The sequence below is a fragment of the Drosophila guanche genome, unplaced genomic scaffold, assembly GCF_900245975.1.
Source record: "Drosophila guanche unplaced genomic scaffold, DGUA_6, whole genome shotgun sequence".
Classification (NCBI taxonomy): domain Eukaryota; kingdom Metazoa; phylum Arthropoda; class Insecta; order Diptera; family Drosophilidae; genus Drosophila; species Drosophila guanche.
Genome location: NW_022995744.1, coordinates 1,672,167 through 1,693,584, shown reverse-complemented (window position 1 = coordinate 1,693,584; position 21,418 = coordinate 1,672,167). Strand labels below are relative to the sequence as shown.

At 44.9% G+C, this 21,418-nt stretch overlaps 4 protein-coding genes across 7 annotated transcripts; 2 read left to right on the top strand and 2 right to left on the bottom strand.

Annotated features, from left to right (window-relative positions):
- Positions 1 to 365: 365 nt before the first annotated feature.
- LOC117579224 (neuralized-like protein 4) lies at positions 366 to 6,778 on the bottom strand. 2 transcript variants are annotated; one of them, XM_034264998.1, is made up of 9 exons: positions 6,575 to 6,778; positions 6,344 to 6,518; positions 5,920 to 6,279; positions 4,892 to 5,862; positions 4,649 to 4,825; positions 2,657 to 4,569; positions 2,271 to 2,583; positions 2,103 to 2,213; positions 366 to 2,035 (listed from the first exon to the last, which is right to left on the bottom strand). In XM_034264998.1, the coding sequence occupies exons 2-9, from the start codon at positions 6,503 to 6,505 to the stop codon at positions 637 to 639; spliced, it is 5,406 nt and encodes a 1,801-aa protein (XP_034120889.1). In that variant the 5' UTR covers positions 6,506 to 6,518; positions 6,575 to 6,778; the 3' UTR covers positions 366 to 636. The 2 variants fall into 2 exon arrangements, with proteins under 2 accessions (XP_034120889.1, XP_034120888.1); XM_034264997.1 differs by having other exon boundaries at positions 6,344 to 6,778.
- Positions 6,779 to 9,016: 2,238 nt separating this feature from the next.
- On the top strand, positions 9,017 to 9,636 carry LOC117579825 (M-phase-specific PLK1-interacting protein). Its single transcript, XM_034265919.1, has one exon. It carries the CDS (start codon positions 9,114 to 9,116, stop codon positions 9,579 to 9,581), a length of 468 nt encoding a protein of 155 aa, XP_034121810.1. The 5' UTR covers positions 9,017 to 9,113; the 3' UTR covers positions 9,582 to 9,636.
- LOC117579824 (RNA exonuclease 4) lies at positions 9,568 to 10,622 on the bottom strand. 2 transcript variants are annotated; one of them, XM_034265917.1, is made up of 2 exons: positions 10,603 to 10,622; positions 9,568 to 10,537 (listed from the first exon to the last, which is right to left on the bottom strand). In XM_034265917.1, the coding sequence occupies exon 2, from the start codon at positions 10,526 to 10,528 to the stop codon at positions 9,686 to 9,688; it is 843 nt and encodes a 280-aa protein (XP_034121808.1). In that variant the 5' UTR covers positions 10,529 to 10,537; positions 10,603 to 10,622; the 3' UTR covers positions 9,568 to 9,685. The 2 variants fall into 2 exon arrangements, with proteins under 2 accessions (XP_034121808.1, XP_034121809.1); XM_034265918.1 differs by having other exon boundaries at positions 9,568 to 10,393; positions 10,445 to 10,619.
- Positions 10,623 to 17,250: 6,628 nt separating this feature from the next.
- LOC117579975 (guanylate kinase-associated protein mars-like) lies at positions 17,251 to 18,660 on the top strand. 2 transcript variants are annotated; one of them, XM_034266154.1, is made up of 2 exons: positions 17,251 to 18,297; positions 18,347 to 18,660. In XM_034266154.1, the coding sequence occupies exons 1-2, from the start codon at positions 17,346 to 17,348 to the stop codon at positions 18,349 to 18,351; spliced, it is 957 nt and encodes a 318-aa protein (XP_034122045.1). In that variant the 5' UTR covers positions 17,251 to 17,345; the 3' UTR covers positions 18,352 to 18,660. The 2 variants fall into 2 exon arrangements, with proteins under 2 accessions (XP_034122045.1, XP_034122044.1); XM_034266153.1 differs by having other exon boundaries at positions 17,253 to 18,297; positions 18,352 to 18,660.
- The last annotated feature ends 2,758 nt before the right edge of the window (positions 18,661 to 21,418 follow it).

Sequence of the window (21,418 nt, the reverse complement as noted above, 5' to 3'; positions counted from 1 at the left end):
GATCCATTCTACAGATATGAAGATATGTACATTTTTGTTAGCTCAAGATATCCTCGTGAGTAGGGGGGACCTATCGTATGGTGTCAAATTTTGACAACAATCATTCAAACAAAGAATTACCTTGTAAACAAGTAGAAAGGTGCGTATTTTAGGTACTGGTTATCATAGCTATTAAGCCGCGCATACAATAGCCTATTCATTTTCTAAAAGCCCCGACAAAAATTGCACTGCATGTGCGGCATGTTGAACGCCTGAGATAAATCAACATGTCTTTTTTGTATCAGCTGAAAGTGTCAGATATTGTGATTTTCAAGAGTCAACCTTCATAGTCAAGCGTTCTTCTTTCCTTTTTAAACAAAATTAGATTTAGCTAAATTTTGCGATTAACTTTATTGGCGCTTACAAGACCATAAAAACTCGTTTACAAAGAGGAATGCGAATGCGGTTGGGGGTGTGAAGCTAGGCGTTAATACAATGGATAGTATTTAATGAGATTCAGGCAGGTACATATGTATGTACATCAGGGCTCGGCGACACGGCAGATAGATTCTTCTATGCACAATAGATAGGACCGTGCCGAGCCCATACATATGTAAGCCGACCGTGAGCAGTGTATATCGATCGCGTTATCAGTTCTCACTGCTCCTGCTCTTCGATACGGTCCAATTTAATTATCAAGGCGTTTATTATGCAGGCGCCAGCCTCTTTGGTGAACCAGCACAGATCGTTTAGCAAATGCACCGAAGATTCGCTGGGAGCAGGCGGCGAGGCACCGCTGTCGTGTGCTTGGGCCGAACCCGACCCCGAGTCAGAGCCCATGCTGCGCCGCTTGGCTTCGGCGGCCGCCCTCCCGGTGGTTACCCCGGAAATGGACTGGCGACGGACATAGACCTCGAACGAGGTGGAAATTCGATGCAGTCCCTGCTCGGATACATAGTGGTGCTGTGGAAGCACGGGTTCAATAACCGTGGCGTTGGGCGAGTAGTATAGTTCCAGGCGGGTGCCCGGCTCATCTTTGTGCGTGGCCGCAGCTGCGGCTGCGGCCGTCTCATCGTCGGCGTCCGATTCCAACGGAAGCGGTTGACCGCGATCCAATATGGCCCGAATCTTGTCCACCCGCGTCATGTGATAGAACGGCAGCCAGTCCCCGTTGAGATCAAAATGAACCTGGGCAGCCGTCGACGAAGAGCCGCCGCCAGGCGAAGCTGCTGTCACGGAGGTGCTCTGTACATTCACCGTCTGCTGGTTAAGCTTGAAGTAGACCCAGCCCTCCAGTTTGTCGCCGATCCCATTGCTGGGTCCGCTACACTTCAGACAAAAGCAAATCGGGTCCAGGCGGCTGTCGAAGAAGGCCTGCGGCAGAACCAGCGAGGCACAGAAACGCCTCACCTGGCGCAGATACTCGCAATCGTTCTGGTCCATACTGGCTGCGTTTGCGGAGCGCAAGGACTCGGCGCGCAGGTGGACGGAAGAGTTCGTATCCGACTCCAGCGAATTAAGAGACGGCAGATTCAGGTCCAAGTTTAACAGCGATGTCGGATCCGGCATCAGATGGTGGCGCGTGTACTCGTTTTGCTGTAATTGCTGTAGCAACAGCAAATGGTTCATGTAGTCGATCTCATCGTCTTCCAGAACATTATCGATCGAGCCCGCCATCTCCCCTGACAGCTCTCTCAGTTCCCTTTCTTGGGCACCGATCAGCTCCGAAGCCGCGGCATTGTTCTCACTCTGCTCTGTGGCCGACGTCGCTGATGTGTTCACCACCGCCGTGGCCGTCCCCTCGCCAACTGAGCCGGAATTCGTCAAGGCTGGATTCGGCATATCGTCGTACTCCTTGTTGGTGTCGTACACACTCGAGTTGCTCATGTGCTGAGCATTGCCCGCGGAACCACTAGGCCCACCGGCACCACCTCCACTACCTGAAGTTGCTGCTGTCGTGGAGATATTCAGCGAGTTTTGAAAGCGTTGAGTGCTCTGACTGCGTTGTATATTTAAGTTGGTGTTGTGCTGCAGCTGCAAAGACTCGCGCAGGCAGCTGTTGAGAGGAGATGTAACGAATGAGTCATATAATGCCACATCAAAGTACTCCACAGTTATCTCACCAAGTTGATGAGGATCCACCCATTTCGTTTCTCTGCTGCTCCAAAGTTCGATTCTTAATGGAGATGTTCAGCAGTAGATTCTCAGAGACGCTCTCCATCACCGAGCGTGTCCTTCAGGGAAAACAAGTCAAGTCAATATAGAATCTACGTAGATCGCTTAACACTCACATGGCATTCGAAGGAGCAGCCGATGTGGACGGACCATCTCTGGCAGATTCGCTCATCTGCTCCGTATCCTTCTCCTTTTCGTGCATTTCCAAGTGCGCCTTCTCGCACTGCTGCGGCATGCCAGCATTGTCCAGTTCCAGTGCCTCAGGTGCCTCCATTATGGGGGTACCATTGGCGTTGCCATTACGCGCGGCATCGCTGCCAGTGATCAAGGTGATCTTTTCGCATTTTCCATACACATCAAAAACGGGATACACATGATTGGGCAGTCCGCTGGCCAAATCCTCCAGATTCGTTGACCCAACCATAACGACTTAAAGAGACAGATACAGACAAAGATAATCAGATAATCATATTCCAAAATCGATACTAAAGACTTGACTCACTCAGCATTCCCGCATGGGTAAGCGTCAATGTGATGACTGTTCCCACTTGGATTTGGTCCAGAGCCTCGCCGTACTTAGAGGCCAGCACCTGGCCATTGATGTTCACATAGTCGTGGGTGGCCAGCCAGCAGCTGCGCTTGAAGTCCAGCAGGGAGATGGGCAAAATGGGGGGGCAGGCCGAGAGCACGCCCAATCCCAGGGTTCCCTTCCACTTGTTGTTCAGAGCATCCACCTTAATGCTGATGCTCTCGCCCTTGCATAGCGGCTTGTTTAGGCAGACCATCGCCTGATTGTACGACTTTGATCTCGCCGCACTGCGTCGATCCTCGCTGAGACGCGCATTCTTTTGCGTTATGTCCACAAACTCATAGTTCTGGGCCTCGGAGTCGATCGACTCCAACATGGAGCTGTCCTGTTTATTGAGAGGATCGATGCCAAAGTCCATTGAGTCCTGCAGCCGCAGACTGCAGGGCCGCAGAGGTGAGGCCGGCCCCTGGGCGGAGATCACCTGGACACCCATTGTCGATCCGCGCAGCTCGGCAACCACGTAAACATCGTTGGGTATATTCTGGAACTGGATGTTCACGTTCTCCGAGTTGAGAAGCATGTTCATGGCGGAATTCTCCACGCGCTCCAGCGTGATGCGATCGTCCACGCGCAGCCACTCCAGCGAGGCCAACGAACGCTGCAGACAGCTCGAGTTGAAGCTTACTTCGTTCCCAGTTACATACCAAACGTTGGCAGGGATGCGCTTCAAACTAGTGGGCAGCTTCTTGCGTACGCTCTCATCGCTGAGGTTCAGATCCGTGACGCCAATGCTGAGGCAGCCCGCAAATATGGGATTAATGGACGTCAGCTTTATCTCAAAGGGCGAGCCCACGCTCAGCGGGTGCTCGGAGAAGACTAGGCAGTGGGAGAGGGCGGCGGTGGAGCCAGTAAAGCGGGAGGCCTCGGTCCAGTCCTTGGTGAGGCTCACGTTGCCGGAGACACAGGTCCAGCGGTGCTTCGTCTCCATGGCGGGATGCTGTATGACTGAGGTGGCCTGGCAGCTCTGCGAGTTCTCGCTGGTAGCATACGGAGCACGTATGTCCAGCTGGTTCTGCGTCAGACTGACCTGCGCACACTGCCCGTACAGGTCGATGATGGCCCAGATGTTGGGGGCATGACACTCGCAGGCCGGGCCCTGGTCCATGCCATCCACAAAGAAGTGGATAAAGTCTCCGTTGCGCATCACGCCCACCCGAGTGCTGGGGCCCAGGGTATCCAGATCTAGCAGAATATTCGTGCGAATGGTCTTGCGATTGTGAAAGATCATGGGCCCGCACAAGATGATCGTATCATTGGCCTCCAAATCGGTGGCATTTGGCGCCAGCTGGATGTCCTCCGGGCGCGTGCCAGTCACGCCAATCTCTATGTTGCCCGACCAATGCCGCACCATCGTCTCCAGCTCCACCTCGAAGAGCTCCCGTTGCCGCAGCGGACGGTTGCTGAACACAATCGCATCATTGAACTCGGCCAGGGAATTGGGGCGCGAGGCAGTCAGGCCGCTGTTCGATATGCCCGCATTTGCACCATGAATACTGTGGAAGCGCAGAGGCACCTCGCTGTACAGCGTCGTGTTCGAGATGGTCGAGTTGCCCGTGTCCGGGCTTCCGCACTCCGAGGTATCCACAATGCTCGCCTGGGCTGCCTGGCCGTACAGATCGATCACTCCGTAGACACGCTCCGGCACATTGCTGGCGGCTGGCCCCTGATCCACGCCGTTCACCCAAAAGTGCAGGGTGCCGTCGTCCTTGCGCACCACGCCCACGCGGTCGCCCACCTGCAGCCGGTCCAGATTCTGACCATATTGCTCGATTACAGTGACTCCATTCTGCATGACCCCATTGCCCGTCATCATCCAAGTCCCAGATCTACATATTAAAGTTGGATTACATTGGATTGCAATTTTCTACGAGCCCAGACTCTAAAAGAATGAATGAGAAGACTCACCTAACATTGGTCATGGTAAAGGGAAAGTCCAGCTCGTCGGCCGTGTGCGTGGTCACGCCCATTTCCACTGAGCCAGCCCACTTGGTGACCACACGCTCGAGTCGCACCTGAAAGAGTTCGTTCGGCCGCAGTGGACGTCGCGTGAGGACTACGCCATTGTTGAAGTCATCGGCGGCACTGGCACAGTAAAGGTAAAGGAAAAGTTGAGGCGATAGTCAAACTCAATGAAAGTCCTTCACTCACTTAGGGCGCAAAGCTGTGCGGCCGCTCTGCGTGACTGTGGCATGAGTGCCGCATATGTGATGGAATGTCAGGCGGTCATCGTTCCGCGCAATGGCACGTGTGCTCGATATGGTCTCGCTCAGCTCACGAGAGGCTCTAGCCACATTCATTTCACTCTCCGGACTGAGCAGGCTTAGAGTGGGAGTGCCCGACTGCTGCTGGAGTTGTTGCTGCTGAAGAGTGCTGTTGCCAGAGCATGAGCTCATGCCGGCTACGATGTTGTTGCGCCTGGTGACGAGGTTCTGCTGCTCGCGCTCATCGCGGTCCACAATGGTAACTTTGATGGTCATGCCGTACAGATCGATGACGCCCCACAAAGTGGAGGCCACTCGCGTGGCAGCCACGCCCTGATCCTGGCCATTGATGTAGTAGTGCAGATTTCCGTTTGCTTTCCGCATCATCCCCACGCGATCGCCCTCGCGCAGCTCGTCCAGATTGAACTCCCCGTACTGGCGGCGGGTGCCTTTGCCGTTGGTAAGTATGCCGCAGCCGGACATCATGATGGTGCCCGACCGCATGTTCGTCATGGTCGCCGGGAAGTGCAGAACGGTTGGATTGTGGGTGGTCACACCCACCTCAATGGACCCAGACCACTTGTCCACAAGTTTGTCGATGCGTATCTCAAAGAGTTCGTTGTCCCGCAGCGGACGGTGTGTCATCACCACGCCATTGTTGAACTCGTCTAGGGGACGACGTCGCTCAGCGGAGCGAAAGTTAGGCGACAGCTTGACAAGCGATCCACACCGGGTGTGGAAGCGCAGGCGATCGTTGACATCATAGTAATCGGAGCCCGCAGTGGCACCTCCTCCATTCAGATTGAGCATACCCAAGGCCGTTAGATTGGTGCCGTCCACGCTGACGTCTACGTTCATGGCCACGTCCAGATTCTGGACAACCTGCTGCAGCGGCTGCTGCAGTGGCGAGTCCAGTAGCTATGCAATATGTCAACTAATATTAGCGATCAAAAAAATGGCCTGAAACATTCGTACCTCTCCTGCGCCGTGCACGTCGCGGGGACACAATGAAACCTGCACACAGCGACCATAGAGATCGACGAGGGCCCAGAGAGGCTTTGGCATGTTCTTGGCGGCCACCCCCTGAGATTCACCATTTACATAGAAGACGAGATCGTTGCTGGAGGTGCGCATGACACCGACACGGTCGCCCTCGTTGAGCGTTTCCAGGTCCGTGCCATAGAATTCGAACAGGCGACGACCATCCTTGCGGACATCGATTCCCGACATGACCCAGGTGCCGTTCCTCATAGCAGTGGCGCATGCCACCAGTTCTAAATCGTCTGGAGATTCGGCCGTAACTCCAATCTCGATGCTGCCGCCCCAAGATGTGTTCTTCAAGAAATAATATCGAGCTAAAAAAACCTATCCTGATCTGCTAGGTCGCCTTGCCACTCACTTTTTTCTCAATTATCACTTCGAAGAGGACATCGTCTTCCAGCGGCTCGGCACTGAACACCAGGGCATGGCTGAAATCTCGCATCGAGCGCTGCGCCGAACGGTTGCCATTATACAATCTGATGAAGCGGCCGCAGCGCGTGTGAAAGGATTGCATCTGCATTTGGTGGCCGGCCATTGTCATTCAGCTCTGCACTTCTGCTCTTCTGTACATCCGTTCGCAAACCATCAGCCAGTACAAATCAATGTTCAATCGGAATGGGCACTCGCTTGAAAAATGGGCCATGGGCTTCAGATGTTGCACTAGGTCAGGTTGTGGGGTTGTTGAACCACCGCAGAATTTTTGTGTTGCAATGACTTCTTTTCATATTTATCAGTACATATTCTAAAACTGGTACAATAAACAAATAAAGAGTTTCTGTGACCGCCGTCTATCGAATTCAGTAAAAACAAGATAAATCGATATATATCGATATACCCTTTTGGTCATCATATTTGTCATTTTTATATTCTTTTTTGCTTAAAACCTAGTACTCATATTTTTAGTGTTCGTTTGGCTAACTTTTTGAGTTCAACATTTTTAAGTAACATTTGTACCTGTTCAATTCGGACTCATTGCGACCAACTGCGACCAATCAATTTCGCTGTAGCAATTTAATTAAAAAAATATGCCTAGTACTCAGATCGAAAAATAGGGGTCGCGAAAATATAAGGGATTATATTCGTATGGAACCGATAAGAAATTTTTGTGCGCACAAGTTACTTTCTAGCGGCTTTACGCCAGGCAGTACTAATCTAGAAAGTCAGACGATAGTATTTTCTGGAATCGATAGTATTTGTGTGGTACTCATAGTATTTATGTGGTATTCGTTGGTATGTTGCTAGCAGCTCGAAAAATAAAGATGTTTTCATTTCCGAGAGCGTACCTAGCAAACAGAGAGTGTAGTCTCAATCAAATGGAGGCAACAATGCCACTGAAGTTGAAAGATTGGTCATGCTCCTAAACGAGCCTAAGGCCATCAAACGGCAAAAAGGAAACAATTATTTCAGATGAATGAGATTATATTGAATTTATTTGCATTTCTAATATGTTTAACTTATTTGAACGCCAGTAGATTCATTTTGCCAAGACACAGACCCGGCTGGGCTGTTAACAAAATGTGTTAAGTTGTTTTCCTTTTGGGACCAAGTGCTGCTCTACAGGGTCGTGCCAAGGGGCGATGGCGGCGATGGCGGCGATTTGGAATCAAAACTATCCAATTTTGAATAGGTGCTTGGAGGCGCCGTTTTACAACTTTGCAACGTCCGCAAATATTCCTTGGAACGGCCTTGCTGCTCCACCAATCAAAGAAGTCTGCAGATGTTATTCCCAGCCATATGCAAATTCTCTGTCATATTTTCAAACTGCGGAATATGCAAAGGGTATCGTTTCAATGGTTTCCATAAATGTACACATATCTATATGTGTATTTATATGAGTTATAATTTGTCCTCCTCCTCCGTTCATGCAAAAGCCGCCAATCCCANTTCTAGCGGCTTTACGCCAGGCAGTACTAATCTAGAAAGTCAGACGATAGTATTTTCTGGAATCGATAGTATTTGTGTGTTACTCATAGTATTTGTGTGGTATTCGTTGGTATGTTGCTAGCAGCTCGAAAAATAAAGATGTTTTCATTTCCGAGAGCGTACCTAGCAAACAGAGAGTGTAGTCTCAATCAAATGGAGGCAACAATGCCACTGAAGTTGAAAGATTGGTCATGCTCCTAAACGAGCCTAAGGCCATCAAACGGCAAAAAGGAAACAATTATTTCAGATGAATGAGATTATATTGAATTTATTTGCATTTCTAATATGTTTAACTTATTTGAACGCCAGTAGATTCATTTTGCCAAGACACAGACCCGGCTGGGCTGTTAACAAAATGTGTTAAGTTGTTTTCCTTTTGGGACCAAGTGCTGCTCTACAGGGTCGTGCCAAGGGGCGATGGCGGCGATGGCGGCGATTTGGAATCAAAACTATCCAATTTTGAATAGGTGCTTGGAGGCGCCGTTTTACAACTTTGCAACGTCCGCAAATATTCCTTGGAACGGCCTTGCTGCTCCACCAATCAAAGAAGTCTGCAGATGTTATTCCCAGCCATATGCAAATTCTCTGTCATATTTTCAAACTGCGGAATATGCAAAGGGTATCGTTTCAATGGTTTCCATAAATGTACACATATCTATATGTGTATTTATATGAGTTATAATTTGTCCTCCTCCTCCGATCATGCAAAAGCCGCCAATCCCACTAAAAGCAATCTCCTGCATGGATCCATTTTGCATTCATTTTTTTATTAACTTTTTATTCAATTTTCACAAATTCTCAAAAGAGTAAACAAAACAACACAGCTGCCTAAGAAGTGTAACCGTACGGGAAGCGGTTTTCACCTCTGGTCACACTCTGCTGCTAGAAAAATATATTGCATATTTTGCTAGCAAATTTTGTTTCGATCTGATTACTAGGCTTTAAGTGATTATGATTTGTTTTTGATAATTTGAGAAAAAAAAGTTTCTCGACATAAGTATATTTTTATTTTCAAAAAATATCGATATATTAATATATTTTTGACAACCCCAGGCCACTAGCCATGTAGTATAGTATATATAGTATATACTATTTGGTTAGTGGCCAAAGGTTCACTTGAAATACCAAAACAATTCAATATCGATAAAGTGCTGTAGCTAAGAAACATATAATTGCACATTGGTAAACTAGTAAACACTAGCAGAATGGGTACACCTCGCAGGGGATTCAACCATTTCCAGCCATACTCCCAGGAATCCCGACAGTATCCATCCCAGGGCTCTGAATATATGTCGCAGAATGTTGGCGGACAATATACCCAGCAACAAGCGCCAGAGCAACCCAATTTTGGCTTCTACGAGGACAAACAGAGTACCTCTCAGCAAAAGCCAAGCACACCACATTTCTATCAGAATAAGGCGCCCCATGAGCAGATGCACCGATCCCGGCCGCAACAGCAACAGCCATATGGCCAGGGCCGAGCTCGTAACTTTGTCAGAGGAAGAAAGGGCTTCAATCGAGGGTCCAACCACCCCTTTACGGACCAAGGCTCTCAATACTTTCACCCCTCCATGCTGGAGGATCCTTGGCGCGACCTAATGAACCGCCACAATGCAATACACTCAACCAGCGCGGGTGAGACTCAAGCCGGGGTTAATGTAACTAGTTTGTAACATATTATATATTAGGCAACTATTTCCAATAAAAAGAAACTCGTTTGTACAGTAAGTTTTTAAATAATAAAGTCCACATGGGAGGTGTCCCGAGAGCAGTGGCATCAGAAGCGTTGTTGCTGTAGCTGCTTCTTCTCTAGATATTTCTCCCAGTCAGCAGCAATGCGGTTGTAAATGCCCATTGCAGACCGGGCATCCTCTACGGAGTTATGCTCGCCTGTTTGGATTTCCTGGCCGAGCACGGCCATGGTGAGCCGCTTTAGACTTGGAGTATGGCCGTTTGAGACGAGTTTGCAGAGTGGCTTGTAGCGCGAAGTATCGCGAATCTGTTCGAAAGGATGCTTTATGTTCAGGACGGCGAGATCGTTGCGCAGGGCGTGACCGACGAGAATTTTGCCGTGTATCATCTTAACGACCTCGTTCTGGACGGTGGCAAAGTCTTCTGCATTCTCAATATCATGCGGGCGTATGCCCGAGACGCTGGTGCGATAGTCGGTAACCGGATGGCGAGGCTTTACGTGCTTGTCCAGCAGAACATGGCCCGCACTATTCACAATCGACACTCGGGCCAGCATGTCCTCCTGCCCATTGTGGCCCACTCCCACCATTTCGCAGTCCATGGCCAAATAACGATTGCGTTGGGCCATCTTCCTCTGGCGTGTACGTGCAGATTTGGTGCTCGGATGCTCGGAGTCCGGTGCAGTTCCGCCCTCAGCCGCTTTAGCCACCTGCACCTTGTTATCGCTGCCCGAGACAGTGGCAGCCAGCCAATTGGATCCGGCAGCGCGTCTGTACACATTTGGTTGCTGCATCTGCAAGTGTTCCATTGAGATATAAAGCCTACAACTTTTTGGTGAACCCACAGTTTTTTCGCAGCTGTTGCTGCTGGTCCTGCTAGTTTTAGGCTTGCTGCCGAACTGCATCTGATCCTGCTCTGTCGACGACATCGCAATGTGCTGATGCACAAACAAAATATACAGATATATCAATAGACTCTGGATTTATTTTTGCCGAAACACACTTTTTGAGGTCCAGTGTGACCGCGGAGTTATCGAAGAAAATATACCACCAGACCCTCTGAAATGTACCGAAATATACCTTCTCAATATCAAAAACCGTAAAACTTAAATCATTTTCCTCGATGTTGATATTCTGTGTATTCTAGAATTATTCGATGCATCAATAACTTGTCCACAAGATTGGCTATTTTCCATGACTTCCTTTAAGCATTTAAGCCTTGTACTCAGATCGGACAAAAACTTGCTAGCAGCAGAGTGTGACCAGAGGTGAAAACCGCTTCCCGTACGGTTACACTTCTTAGGCAGCTGTGTTGTTTTGTTTACTTTTTTGAAAATTTGTGAAAATTGAATAAAAAGTTAATAAAACAATGAATGCAAAATGGATCCATGCAGGAGATTGCTTTTAGTGGGATTGGCGGCTTTTGCATGAACGGAGGAGGAGGACAAATTATAACTCATATAAATACACATATAGATATGTGTACATTTATGGAAACCATTGAAACGATACCCTTTGCATATTCCGCAGTTTGAAAATATGACAGAGAATTTGCATATGGCTGGGAATAACATCTGCAGACTTCTTTGATTGGTGGAGCAGCAAGGCCGTTCCAAGGAATATTTGCGGACGTTGCAAAGTTGTAAAACGGCGCCTCCAAGCACCTATTCAAAATTGGATAGTTTTGATTCCAAATCGCCGCCATCGCCGCCATCGCCCCTTGGCACGACCCTGTAGAGCAGCACTTGGTCCCAAAAGGAAAACAACTTAACACATTTTGTTAACAGCCCAGCCGGGTCTGTGTCTTGGCAAAATGAATCTACTGGCGTTCAAATAAGTTAAATATATTAGAAATGCAAATAAATTCAATATAATCTCATTCATCTGAAATAATTGTTTCCTTTTTGCCGTTTGATGGCCTTAGGCTCGTTTAGGAGCATGACCAATCTTTCAACTTCAGTGGCATTGTTGCCTCCATTTGATTGAGACTACACTCTCTGTTTGCTAGGTACGCTCTCGGAAATGAAAACATCTTTATTTTTCGAGCTGCTAGCAACATACCAACGAATACCACATAAATACTATGAGTACCACACAAATACTATCGATTCCAGAAAATACTATCGTCTGACTTTCTAGATTNATAAAAAGTTAATAAAACAATGAATGCAAAATGGATCCATGCAGGAGATTGCTTTTAGTGGGATTGGCGGCTTTTGCATGAACGGAGGAGGAGGACAAATTATAACTCATATAAATACACATATAGATATGTGTACATTTATGGAAACCATTGAAACGATACCCTTTGCATATTCCGCAGTTTGAAAATATGACAGAGAATTTGCATATGGCTGGGAATAACATCTGCAGACTTCTTTGATTGGTGGAGCAGCAAGGCCGTTCCAAGGAATATTTGCGGACGTTGCAAAGTTGTAAAACGGCGCCTCCAAGCACCTATTCAAAATTGGATAGTTTTGATTCCAAATCGCCGCCATCGCCGCCATCGCCCCTTGGCACGACCCTGTAGAGCAGCACTTGGTCCCAAAAGGAAAACAACTTAACACATTTTGTTAACAGCCCAGCCGGGTCTGTGTCTTGGCAAAATGAATCTACTGGCGTTCAAATAAGTTAAATATATTAGAAATGCAAATAAATTCAATATAATCTCATTCATCTGAAATAATTGTTTCCTTTTTGCCGTTTGATGGCCTTAGGCTCGTTTAGGAGCATGACCAATCTTTCAACTTCAGTGGCATTGTTGCCTCCATTTGATTGAGACTACACTCTCTGTTTGCTAGGTACGCTCTCGGAAATGAAAACATCTTTATTTTTCGAGCTGCTAGCAACATACCAACGAATACCACACAAATACTATGAGTAACACACAAATACTATCGATTCCAGAAAATACTATCGTCTGACTTTCTAGATTAGTACTGCCTGGCGTAAAGCCGCTAGAAATTAACTTGTGCGCACAAAAATTTCTTTCTTAAGAAGCGTGTGTCTGGGCACACTGCAAGCACGTGGGGAACATAACCTCTACGCCAGGTAAGTATTGGAGCAAACCTGTAACAAGTTACATATTACGACGTGGCGATTTCCCCCTTGAAAGGCGGGTGGCCAAATAATTCCCCTCTACCTAAGGGTAGAGCGGTAACTTAAAACCTCAAAAAAAAAAAAAAAAAAAATTTCTTATCGGTTCCATACATATATGATCCCGGACTTTATTAGCGGCCCCTTTGTTCGATCTGAGTACTAGGCTTTACTTAATACTTATATAGAGCTAAGAACATTTAGAGTATACAGAAAAATAAGAATTAAAGATTTTGTAAACATACAGTTGCGAAAAAATTAAGAGAACCACTACAAAATATTTTATTCTAGGCCAAAAGTAAAAAACGCCTTAAACTATGAAGAAAAGTGTAAAACACGTGGATGAAAACGGTCTATGACCCCTTTTAGTGTCAAAAGGCTGATTTGTGAGAGCAAGAAGGTCCCCTTCAAGCCTGCTATCGAGCTTAAAAAAAAGCTTAAAATGAAAGCGACGGGCTAGAAAGTTTGGATATATCTTAGACAACATAGCCTAAAGGCCTGCTGCCAAAAAAAACTGTAACTTTTAAACGCCAGACATATTACTAAGCACATGATGTTTGCAAGGGAGCATGCCAGTTGGACATCCCTATAATGGAGGAAAATTTTAATTTCAGATGAGTGATCTCGATCATACATATCCGATGAGTAAAAAGTGTTTTATTTACTGAAAAGGGATCTCGATCATACTTAAGACGTCCAAGGAACGCCAGTACACCAAAGAAAACCATTAAAAATAAAACGTTTAATTTAATGCTATGGGCCTGCTTCTCTTACTATGGAGTAGGTTCAATATATTGAATAAAAATCATCAAGGATCAGCACGTGTGCGTGGATATCATGGAGACTGTAATGCTACCGTTTGCAGAATATGAAATGCCTCTAGAATGGGTCTTTCAACCGGTAAATAACCCAAGCATGAAAGCAAAGCAAAGGTTCGGGGCCAACACTGAACGTGTTAGAGTGGCCAGCACAGTCCCCTGACATGAAACCAATGGAAAATTTGTGGTCCGCCATCCAAAAGGCAGTTGCTGCTTCCAAACCAACCAATGTAGGATCACTTTGAGAACAAATTTAAGAGTCCTGGAGCCATTTAGACCCCTTACTTTTGACACTCTTTATTAATGACCTGCCTTCTGTATTAACAAATTCTCGGGTACTTATGTATGCGGATGATGTTAAACTCTGTGTCCAGTATAAGGACATTTCATTTCACTCTCGCTTGTAATCTGATCTCAATAGCTTTCAGTCATGGTGCTGTGCAAATATGTTACAACTTAATGCCCCGAAGTGCAATGTAATGCCTTTTTATCGCTCCAGCCCCTTCCTGGCTCCTTACACCCTCTGCGGTAGTTCTCTTGAGAGAATTACATTGGTTGATGATCTAGGTGTTAAACTAGACCCAAAGTTAAAGTTTTCTGAACACATTTCTACCATGGTAAATAAAGCCATGGGTGTGCTTGGGTTTATAAAGAGGTGGTCAAAGGAATTTGATGACCCCTATATAACGAAGATTCTCTATATCTCGCTTGTTCGTCCGATTTTAGAATACGGCTCATGTGTATGGTGCCCTCAGTACAACATACATCAGGACCGTATTGAATCAGTACAGAAACACTTTTTATTATTTGCCCTACGGGGCCTCAACTGGGATGCAAATGTGAGACTGCCATCCTACCGTAGTAGACTTCTTTTAATAAATCTTCCATCCTTAGTTAGTCGTAGAAAAATGCTTGGTGTAATTTTTATGCACAACTTGATCGAGGGGGATGTAGACAGCCCTTACTTGCTGAGTCGCATAAACTTTACGATTCCCATTAGACCCACTAGAAACTTTATTCCTTTGTTCCTTCCACTATGTAGATCGAATTATGCCTTGCACGAACCCGCTAGGGTCTTATGCTCGGATTATAATTCCCTCTACCACATTATATCCTCGACTAACTCCCTTCCTCTTCTTAAATCTCTTATACTAGCGTACCTCTCCTGTAGCTAGTTTCATTTTAGCTCTGTCTTGTTTCTGACGTTGATAGTTTTGCTTGCTTAGCTACACTTGCCCTAGTTTAGTTGTGTTTAGTTCTAATTTTCCTCGAATATTAGCCTAACATCTATCTTTCCTGGATGCTCGCGACCGGTTCGGTTAACCGCGCGTCAAGCGGCAGCGCCCCTCGGTCGGTTGGGCGTGAGGAGGGCTGCGTTCTGCTGGGTTCCGCGCGTAACAGGATTTGGCTTGGTGTCGCATGGGCCACTTGATGGTGCAGTCATTGCATATCAACGTCCAGACAAAATTATAAATATAGATTAAGAATTAATAGTTCAAAAGTGTTAACTAAGAAATTCGTTACTTGTTGGTAATTTTTTAAATTTTAAATCCTATCAAAATGCTCGCGGCTTACATAGTAAGCTGAGCACTCTTTTTATGGATAGTTTCACATTTTCATCCCATGTTATTGTGTTTACCGAAACCTGGTTAAAGCCGGACATTCTTAGTTCCGAAGTTTTGGCAGATCGGTACACAATTTATAGGAATGATCGTTCGTCTCGACGTGGAGGAGGGGCTCTGATTGCAGTAAATTCTTACTTTACGTCGGAACTTTTTATAGTCCTCTGTGTTAGACTGATTCTTCCCGGCCAGTCTATTTATGTCAGTTGCTCGTATATTCCACCGACTTCGGATGTACTAATATACGAGCAGCATTTGTCTGCTTTAAAAACTGTTTCTTCCTCGCTATCTGATAAAGACCATTTAATGGTTCTTGGGGATTTCAACCTGACAGGTACTGTCTGGTCTTCGGTTAACGAGTCAAACAACCTTGTGCCCATGTCAGGACATGAGTTTATTGATGGCTTATTAGACCTGTCCCTGTCTCAAGTCAACCATGTAAAAAACTCCTTGGGTCGATTGCTTGATCTGTGCTTTGTCTCGGATCCGACCGTAGCGTTGTTAACACAAGCACTCCCGCTCACTACACCTGAAGACTGCTATCATCCTACTTTCCAAGTGTCGATAGATATTGGACTTACTGTATCGGATCGTGCGGGTAGGCTATCTGAACGCGTCCGCTGCTTTCGTAAAGCCGAGTTTACGAAGCTCAATAACTTAATTAGAAATTTTGATTGGTCCGCTCTGTACTCGTGCACTGACGTCATTGAAGGCACAAACATTTTTTACAATGTACTTGACACAATTTTTGACACGTGTGTCCCACTTTCATGTCCGACTAGATCTGCGAAACCTCCTTGGTTCTCCAAAGAGTTATCCAGTCTAAAGAATCTAAAATCAAGACTATTTAAAAAATCTCAATAAGTTGGTTCTAATTCTCTTCTCTTCCTAATTACTTAATAGCTCGGTCAAATTTTACTGTTCTTAATGCTCATTGCTATAGGAACTACCTCCTGGATACATTTTTCACAGGACCCTAAACAGTTTTACAGCTTTGTAAACAGTAAGCGTAGAACGTCCGCACATCCATCCTCGCTATCATTTTTGAATATGTCGGCAAACAATGATCAGGCAATCGCCGATCTTTTTGCACAATTTTTTCAAACCTCCTATTCTCAGGAAAGCTACCCAGGTCATATGTATCCATATAGTTTACCAAGGTCGAATGGCATTTTCTGCCCTTTGTTTAAGCCGGTATTTTCACCGGGCCCTGACGGAGTTCCCGGCTCTGTATTCAGGCACTGTGCCGAGTCTCTGTGCGGACCTTTGCTTAAACTATTCACTCTATCTATCCATTCTTCTAGCTTTCCCCCCATCTGGAAGGAATCCTTTATAATTCCTCTCCATAAGAAAGGTAGCAAGTCTGACGCCAAAAACTATAGAGGTATATCTAAGTTATCCGCTATTCCTAAAATGTTCGAGAAACTTTTAACTCCGCACTTGCAGCATCTCTGCAAATCACTTATATCTCCAGCGACCGGTTCGGTTAATCGCGCCGAGCGTCATGCGGCGCGGTCGGTTGGGTGGGAGGAGGGCTGCGTTCTGCTGGTTCTGCCGCGCGTAACAGGCTTTGGCTTGGTATCAACGTCCAGAAATCCAATTTTCCAAAGTGGTGCTATTATTTTTTTCGGCTAATTTTACCAGTTTCGCTAAAGTTTCTTAAATAACTTAAAATCCTTAGAAAAACAGATGATTTTTTTCTGTTCCCAGATTCGTAAGAGTCTATCCTTTCCAAAAATGTGCTTAAAGTTAAAAATGTGAGTTGGGCCACTATTTGAAAATTGCTTGTGGTGGTGGTGCTCTTATTTTTTTCACAGCTGTATGTAAAGTTTCTGTTTTCTTATTGGGAACTATTTTCATATATCCGCTGCGAGCGAAATTTAATTTCAGGAAATACACACAAAACAAAAACACAAAACATATCAAATATTTCAATATTTTTGCATTGATATATTTTATATTATTTTGATATTCAACAAAAATATATAAATCACAGATATGATATTTTTTAAATATATGCTTATGTCACTAACCAAATAGTATATATACTATATATTGTAATAGTATATTTGGTTAGTGCTTTCGTTCACATTACCATCGATAGTTCTATCGTTTCTTGTTCAGCTCTAGTACAAAGCGGCGCCATCTGTCCAAAACTTTTTTATTATTTTTTATTTTTATAAAAACTAATTTCTGGATTAACTGGAACAATGGAACGCTATTACAAAGAATTACATAAAAAGCAACCTTTTCGAAGTTTCAGGGGTAAAAATATAGATAAGCAGAAGGTGGCGCGTACCATGCAACGCCAAGACAACTTTCAGAGCAACCGCATAAATGGTGTTTGTCCCACTCTCTTCGAGAACGAGACCACTAAACCGAACGTCGTTACTCCGCAGGCGAATAAATCGACACCCAAGGAGCTCTTCTTAAAGCGCTTTTTAAAATTTAGGGCATCCAAAAAGGATCAAACAATAGAAAAACAAACTTCTCGTCGTGGTCATCAGGTGCACTCGGTGCCTTCACAGGTTTCTAAATTTGCTTATAGCAGCGAAATATTCACACCGCCACCGAACATCCAGAAAGAGAATGCTCCGGTCTTCGGGCCTCCAAAAAATCAATCATTCGGGCTTGTCAATAAACCCCAGCCTCAGTCTCAGCCGCAAGCTGTGAAATGTGGAGGAACAACAGGGAAGACTTTCATAAGTAAAGTAACCGAAATATCAAAAACTAAGTTGCAGGCTGCCGCTGTTGAACCCCACGTCACAAGTTCTCAAAAGAGGGCACTAGCCAAACCCATTAGAGGAAATGGAGGAGCTGCGGGCAAGTTAAAGAAAACCCAAGAGCAGACGAAAGGGACTGCTATCAAACACAGGCCTGACACTCCGATTTCAATTAGAATGAAGGCTAAGAACATCATCACCAGGGGAAACCTGCAGAGACACGTGCGCAATCTGCCCAAACTCAGAGTTGAGTTGATTCAGGTGGTGTGCATGGAGCTGTCACCCAATACGCCGTTCAGTGGAACCAGGACAAGGGCCAGGCAGCTAGCTCTGACCACGTCCACTCAAAGGAGATCCAACAAGCCGTCCGAAAATGGTTGGGAAGGCTTTGGAAACATTTCCATCATAAGTCCGGTGCAGCAGACGTCGCACGATAAGAGTAAGTGAAAAAGTAAAAAATATTAGGATCCGTAAAAATATTATTCAAGAATAGATGATAGTGAAGACCTGGAGACCCCGAATAAGGCACTGCAGTCGACTTTGACGCCGGGAACCACTAAACGCCAAAACCGCGGAGTTGGCTTCAGAACCAAGAGCAATATTCGTTGTTTCAAATTCGCATACGAAGAAGGTTATATAAGTGATGATGAGGATGATGAGGATGATGATTGAGGTTTGCAAAGTGATTTGATTCCCAATATATAATTATAGTTAATGTAATGTAATGAAATATTTAAACAATGTCAAACCAAATCTTGAGATAATTTTACAGTTGCAAAGAGTAAACATTAGTATTGCAGTATGTTGTATGTTTATGGGACTACTATCTAGCTACCGGCGGCTTCGCTCGCTGTTTTGTTGGAAAGGAGATTTGTAAGAGTGTGCTGTACTTATCTTTGTAACTCTTTTCCACACCACCATGTATGCAAAGTTAAAGGTTCACTTTTCTTGAACGCCCTATAGTGCTCTATAATGCCCTTATCCGGTAGTCGACTGCAATCTTTTCTAATATCACATCCTTTATTTTACTATACAATTTCTTGCTTTTCTAGTATAACCAATAGAATACAAATTACTTGAAGAGCTCACTATGAAGCACGCGACATAAAACAATGAAAACGAGGAAGAACGTGTGAGACGCTTCCTACGCGTCACAACTTTTATGCCCGGTAGTGAAAGGGCAACTGCAAATTAATTTCTTAATTCTCGCTATAATAATGATCCAATCTGATCCCAATTCGGTGATCTGATAGAAATGGTCATTCCCTACAGAATGGCGTTTTTAGATTTTCAAAATTCAAAATTCATTGCATATATATGCAATATGTATATATTTATGTATTTATAATATAGACCCAAACAATTTGTGGTTTTAGCTTACCGTCTGGAAAATGTTGGGCTTTCAAATGCAAAAATTATGATTTGTAAAAGCTGTGAGGCCTACGAAGCGTCTCACAAACATTCTTACTCGTTACGTTACTTTTCTTTAAACTTAATAATTGTGGATATGGGAGATTTTCCAACTTTGTGGGGGCGGGTCGAAACTTCCAAATACACTTGTCATCAGACACTGCTTTAGGCTTCCGGACCACGGTAGCGTGTTCCAAGCAGGCGTCCTGGTAACACAAGAGGCCATCTCCATGGTCTATTTCCCTAGACAGACACTCAGTGTGTACCTTCTCAGACAGCCAGGCAGCGATCAAAGCACTAGGCTCAACTTCGTCCAATTCAGAGACTGTGTGTAACCGCCGACGAACTAGCCAGGCAAGGCACTTTCCTATCTATCTATATATCACTATCCTATCTCTCCGGGGGGAACAAGTAGCGATACCCTTGGCAGCGTGCAGGCTCCAAGCGCACGAAAAGCAGAGCGTAAAGCAGAGAGGCGTTGGCAGCAAACTTTCGCCTGCAGGATCGCACGATCTATGTATATTGCCATGCCGATCGAAAAAACGCTCGGAAGGGCCGTATAGGCTCAGCAGAGCCATCACGGGACACTGGCAGATCGGTACACCCGCCTCGAGACTGCCAACACCCCATAAAGACTTCTGCAGAAGTTGTCGAGACGAGGAAGAGGAGGAGTCGGTCCACCACTTTGTCCGAGACCAACCGGGGATTTTGTCCAAGTACATCCAAGCCACAGGATAGGACAGCCCTAAATAAACACTTTCTCAGAGTTTTTTCTCTTCCCCAGCTACCGCCTTAACATAAACTAACCTAAACTGTGTTAGTGTGATATCCCAGCTATCTGGATGCTAAATTTGTTGGCTTCAGCTCTTATAGTCTCTGAGTAGAACAGAAAGAGACTCGGCTTTTAATGCTGATCATGAATATATATTCTTTGTGGTGTCGGAAATGTTGCCTGTGCGTTACATATGTAAATATGTATGCATGTATGTACATACATATGTACATCCATTTTCCATTTCAAATACAATTTACCGAATTTACTCTACGATTATCAGGTATAACAAAAGTTTGCACTCTCTTACTTGATTCCATCCCTGCAGACAAACTGCCACAATGGGCTTACGATAAAGATTTCTTTAGTGAGCGTAAAAAAATATATTATTGAAAAGAGAAAAAGCAAAACAAATTCCGCGGACCCCGGAGTCTGAACTCTCGGCTATCCCTTTAGGCGCTGCATATTGTAGGGCCTGGGCCAGTAGGAAAAAAACGTGAATATCATAATTTGACCTAGGTCGCCAGGAGATTCATACATACATACAACGACATGTGTCGTTGCCCCCTTTAGATTTCTGAAAATTGAAAAGCTTTCTCAGCCAAATGCAGACTGTCGTATCGAGAATATGAATATAGAATTATAATTCAATTTATGAATAGGTAAGAAAAATGTCAGTCTGAAAATGTATTAATGCTTAAGTTTCAACGAGTTATAACATAAATTAAAGAAAATATGAAATAAAAAATGTCCATACTTCTCAAATAAGTCGTTGATATGTAGCAAATGTGTAGTTACCGTGTAGTAACCATGTACATCAACTATCATTTTTGATTCGCTTTTTTACTTAAACCATCATTTATAAACTAGGACTGCCAAAATAAACCTTAAATTTAACCAATCTTTTCGAATATTCATTCATAGATCCTTACCAGCTTGCAAATTTAAATCAGATATCAAACTTTGGAAGTATACTTTTCATCGGTATATTTTGGAAGTGAAAAGGTATATTCGGTGTCTTTCTGCGGCTCAGGCGGTATATTTGATCGCCTAGTCCGCGGTCACACTGTATGTCTTGAATTCGAACAACGAACAACAAATTTTTATATTGTCGAACCACACGTATTGCATATTTGTAGTATTATTGGTTAAACAAATTGAAAAGAGTCAAAGTTTAGAGCGAGTGAAAAATTAGTATCACGAATCAAAATAACAGCAGTTGGGAGCCGTGTTGGTTTTTCGTGAGTGTGTGCGTGTTGGTGTCAAATGCAGACGGTCGCGCGTTCAGTCAAAAGTGCTTAAAATTGCAGTGGCATTTAGTTAACACTTTTCGAGAAATTGGAATGCAAGTAATAAGGTTTTTAAGGTTTATAACTCG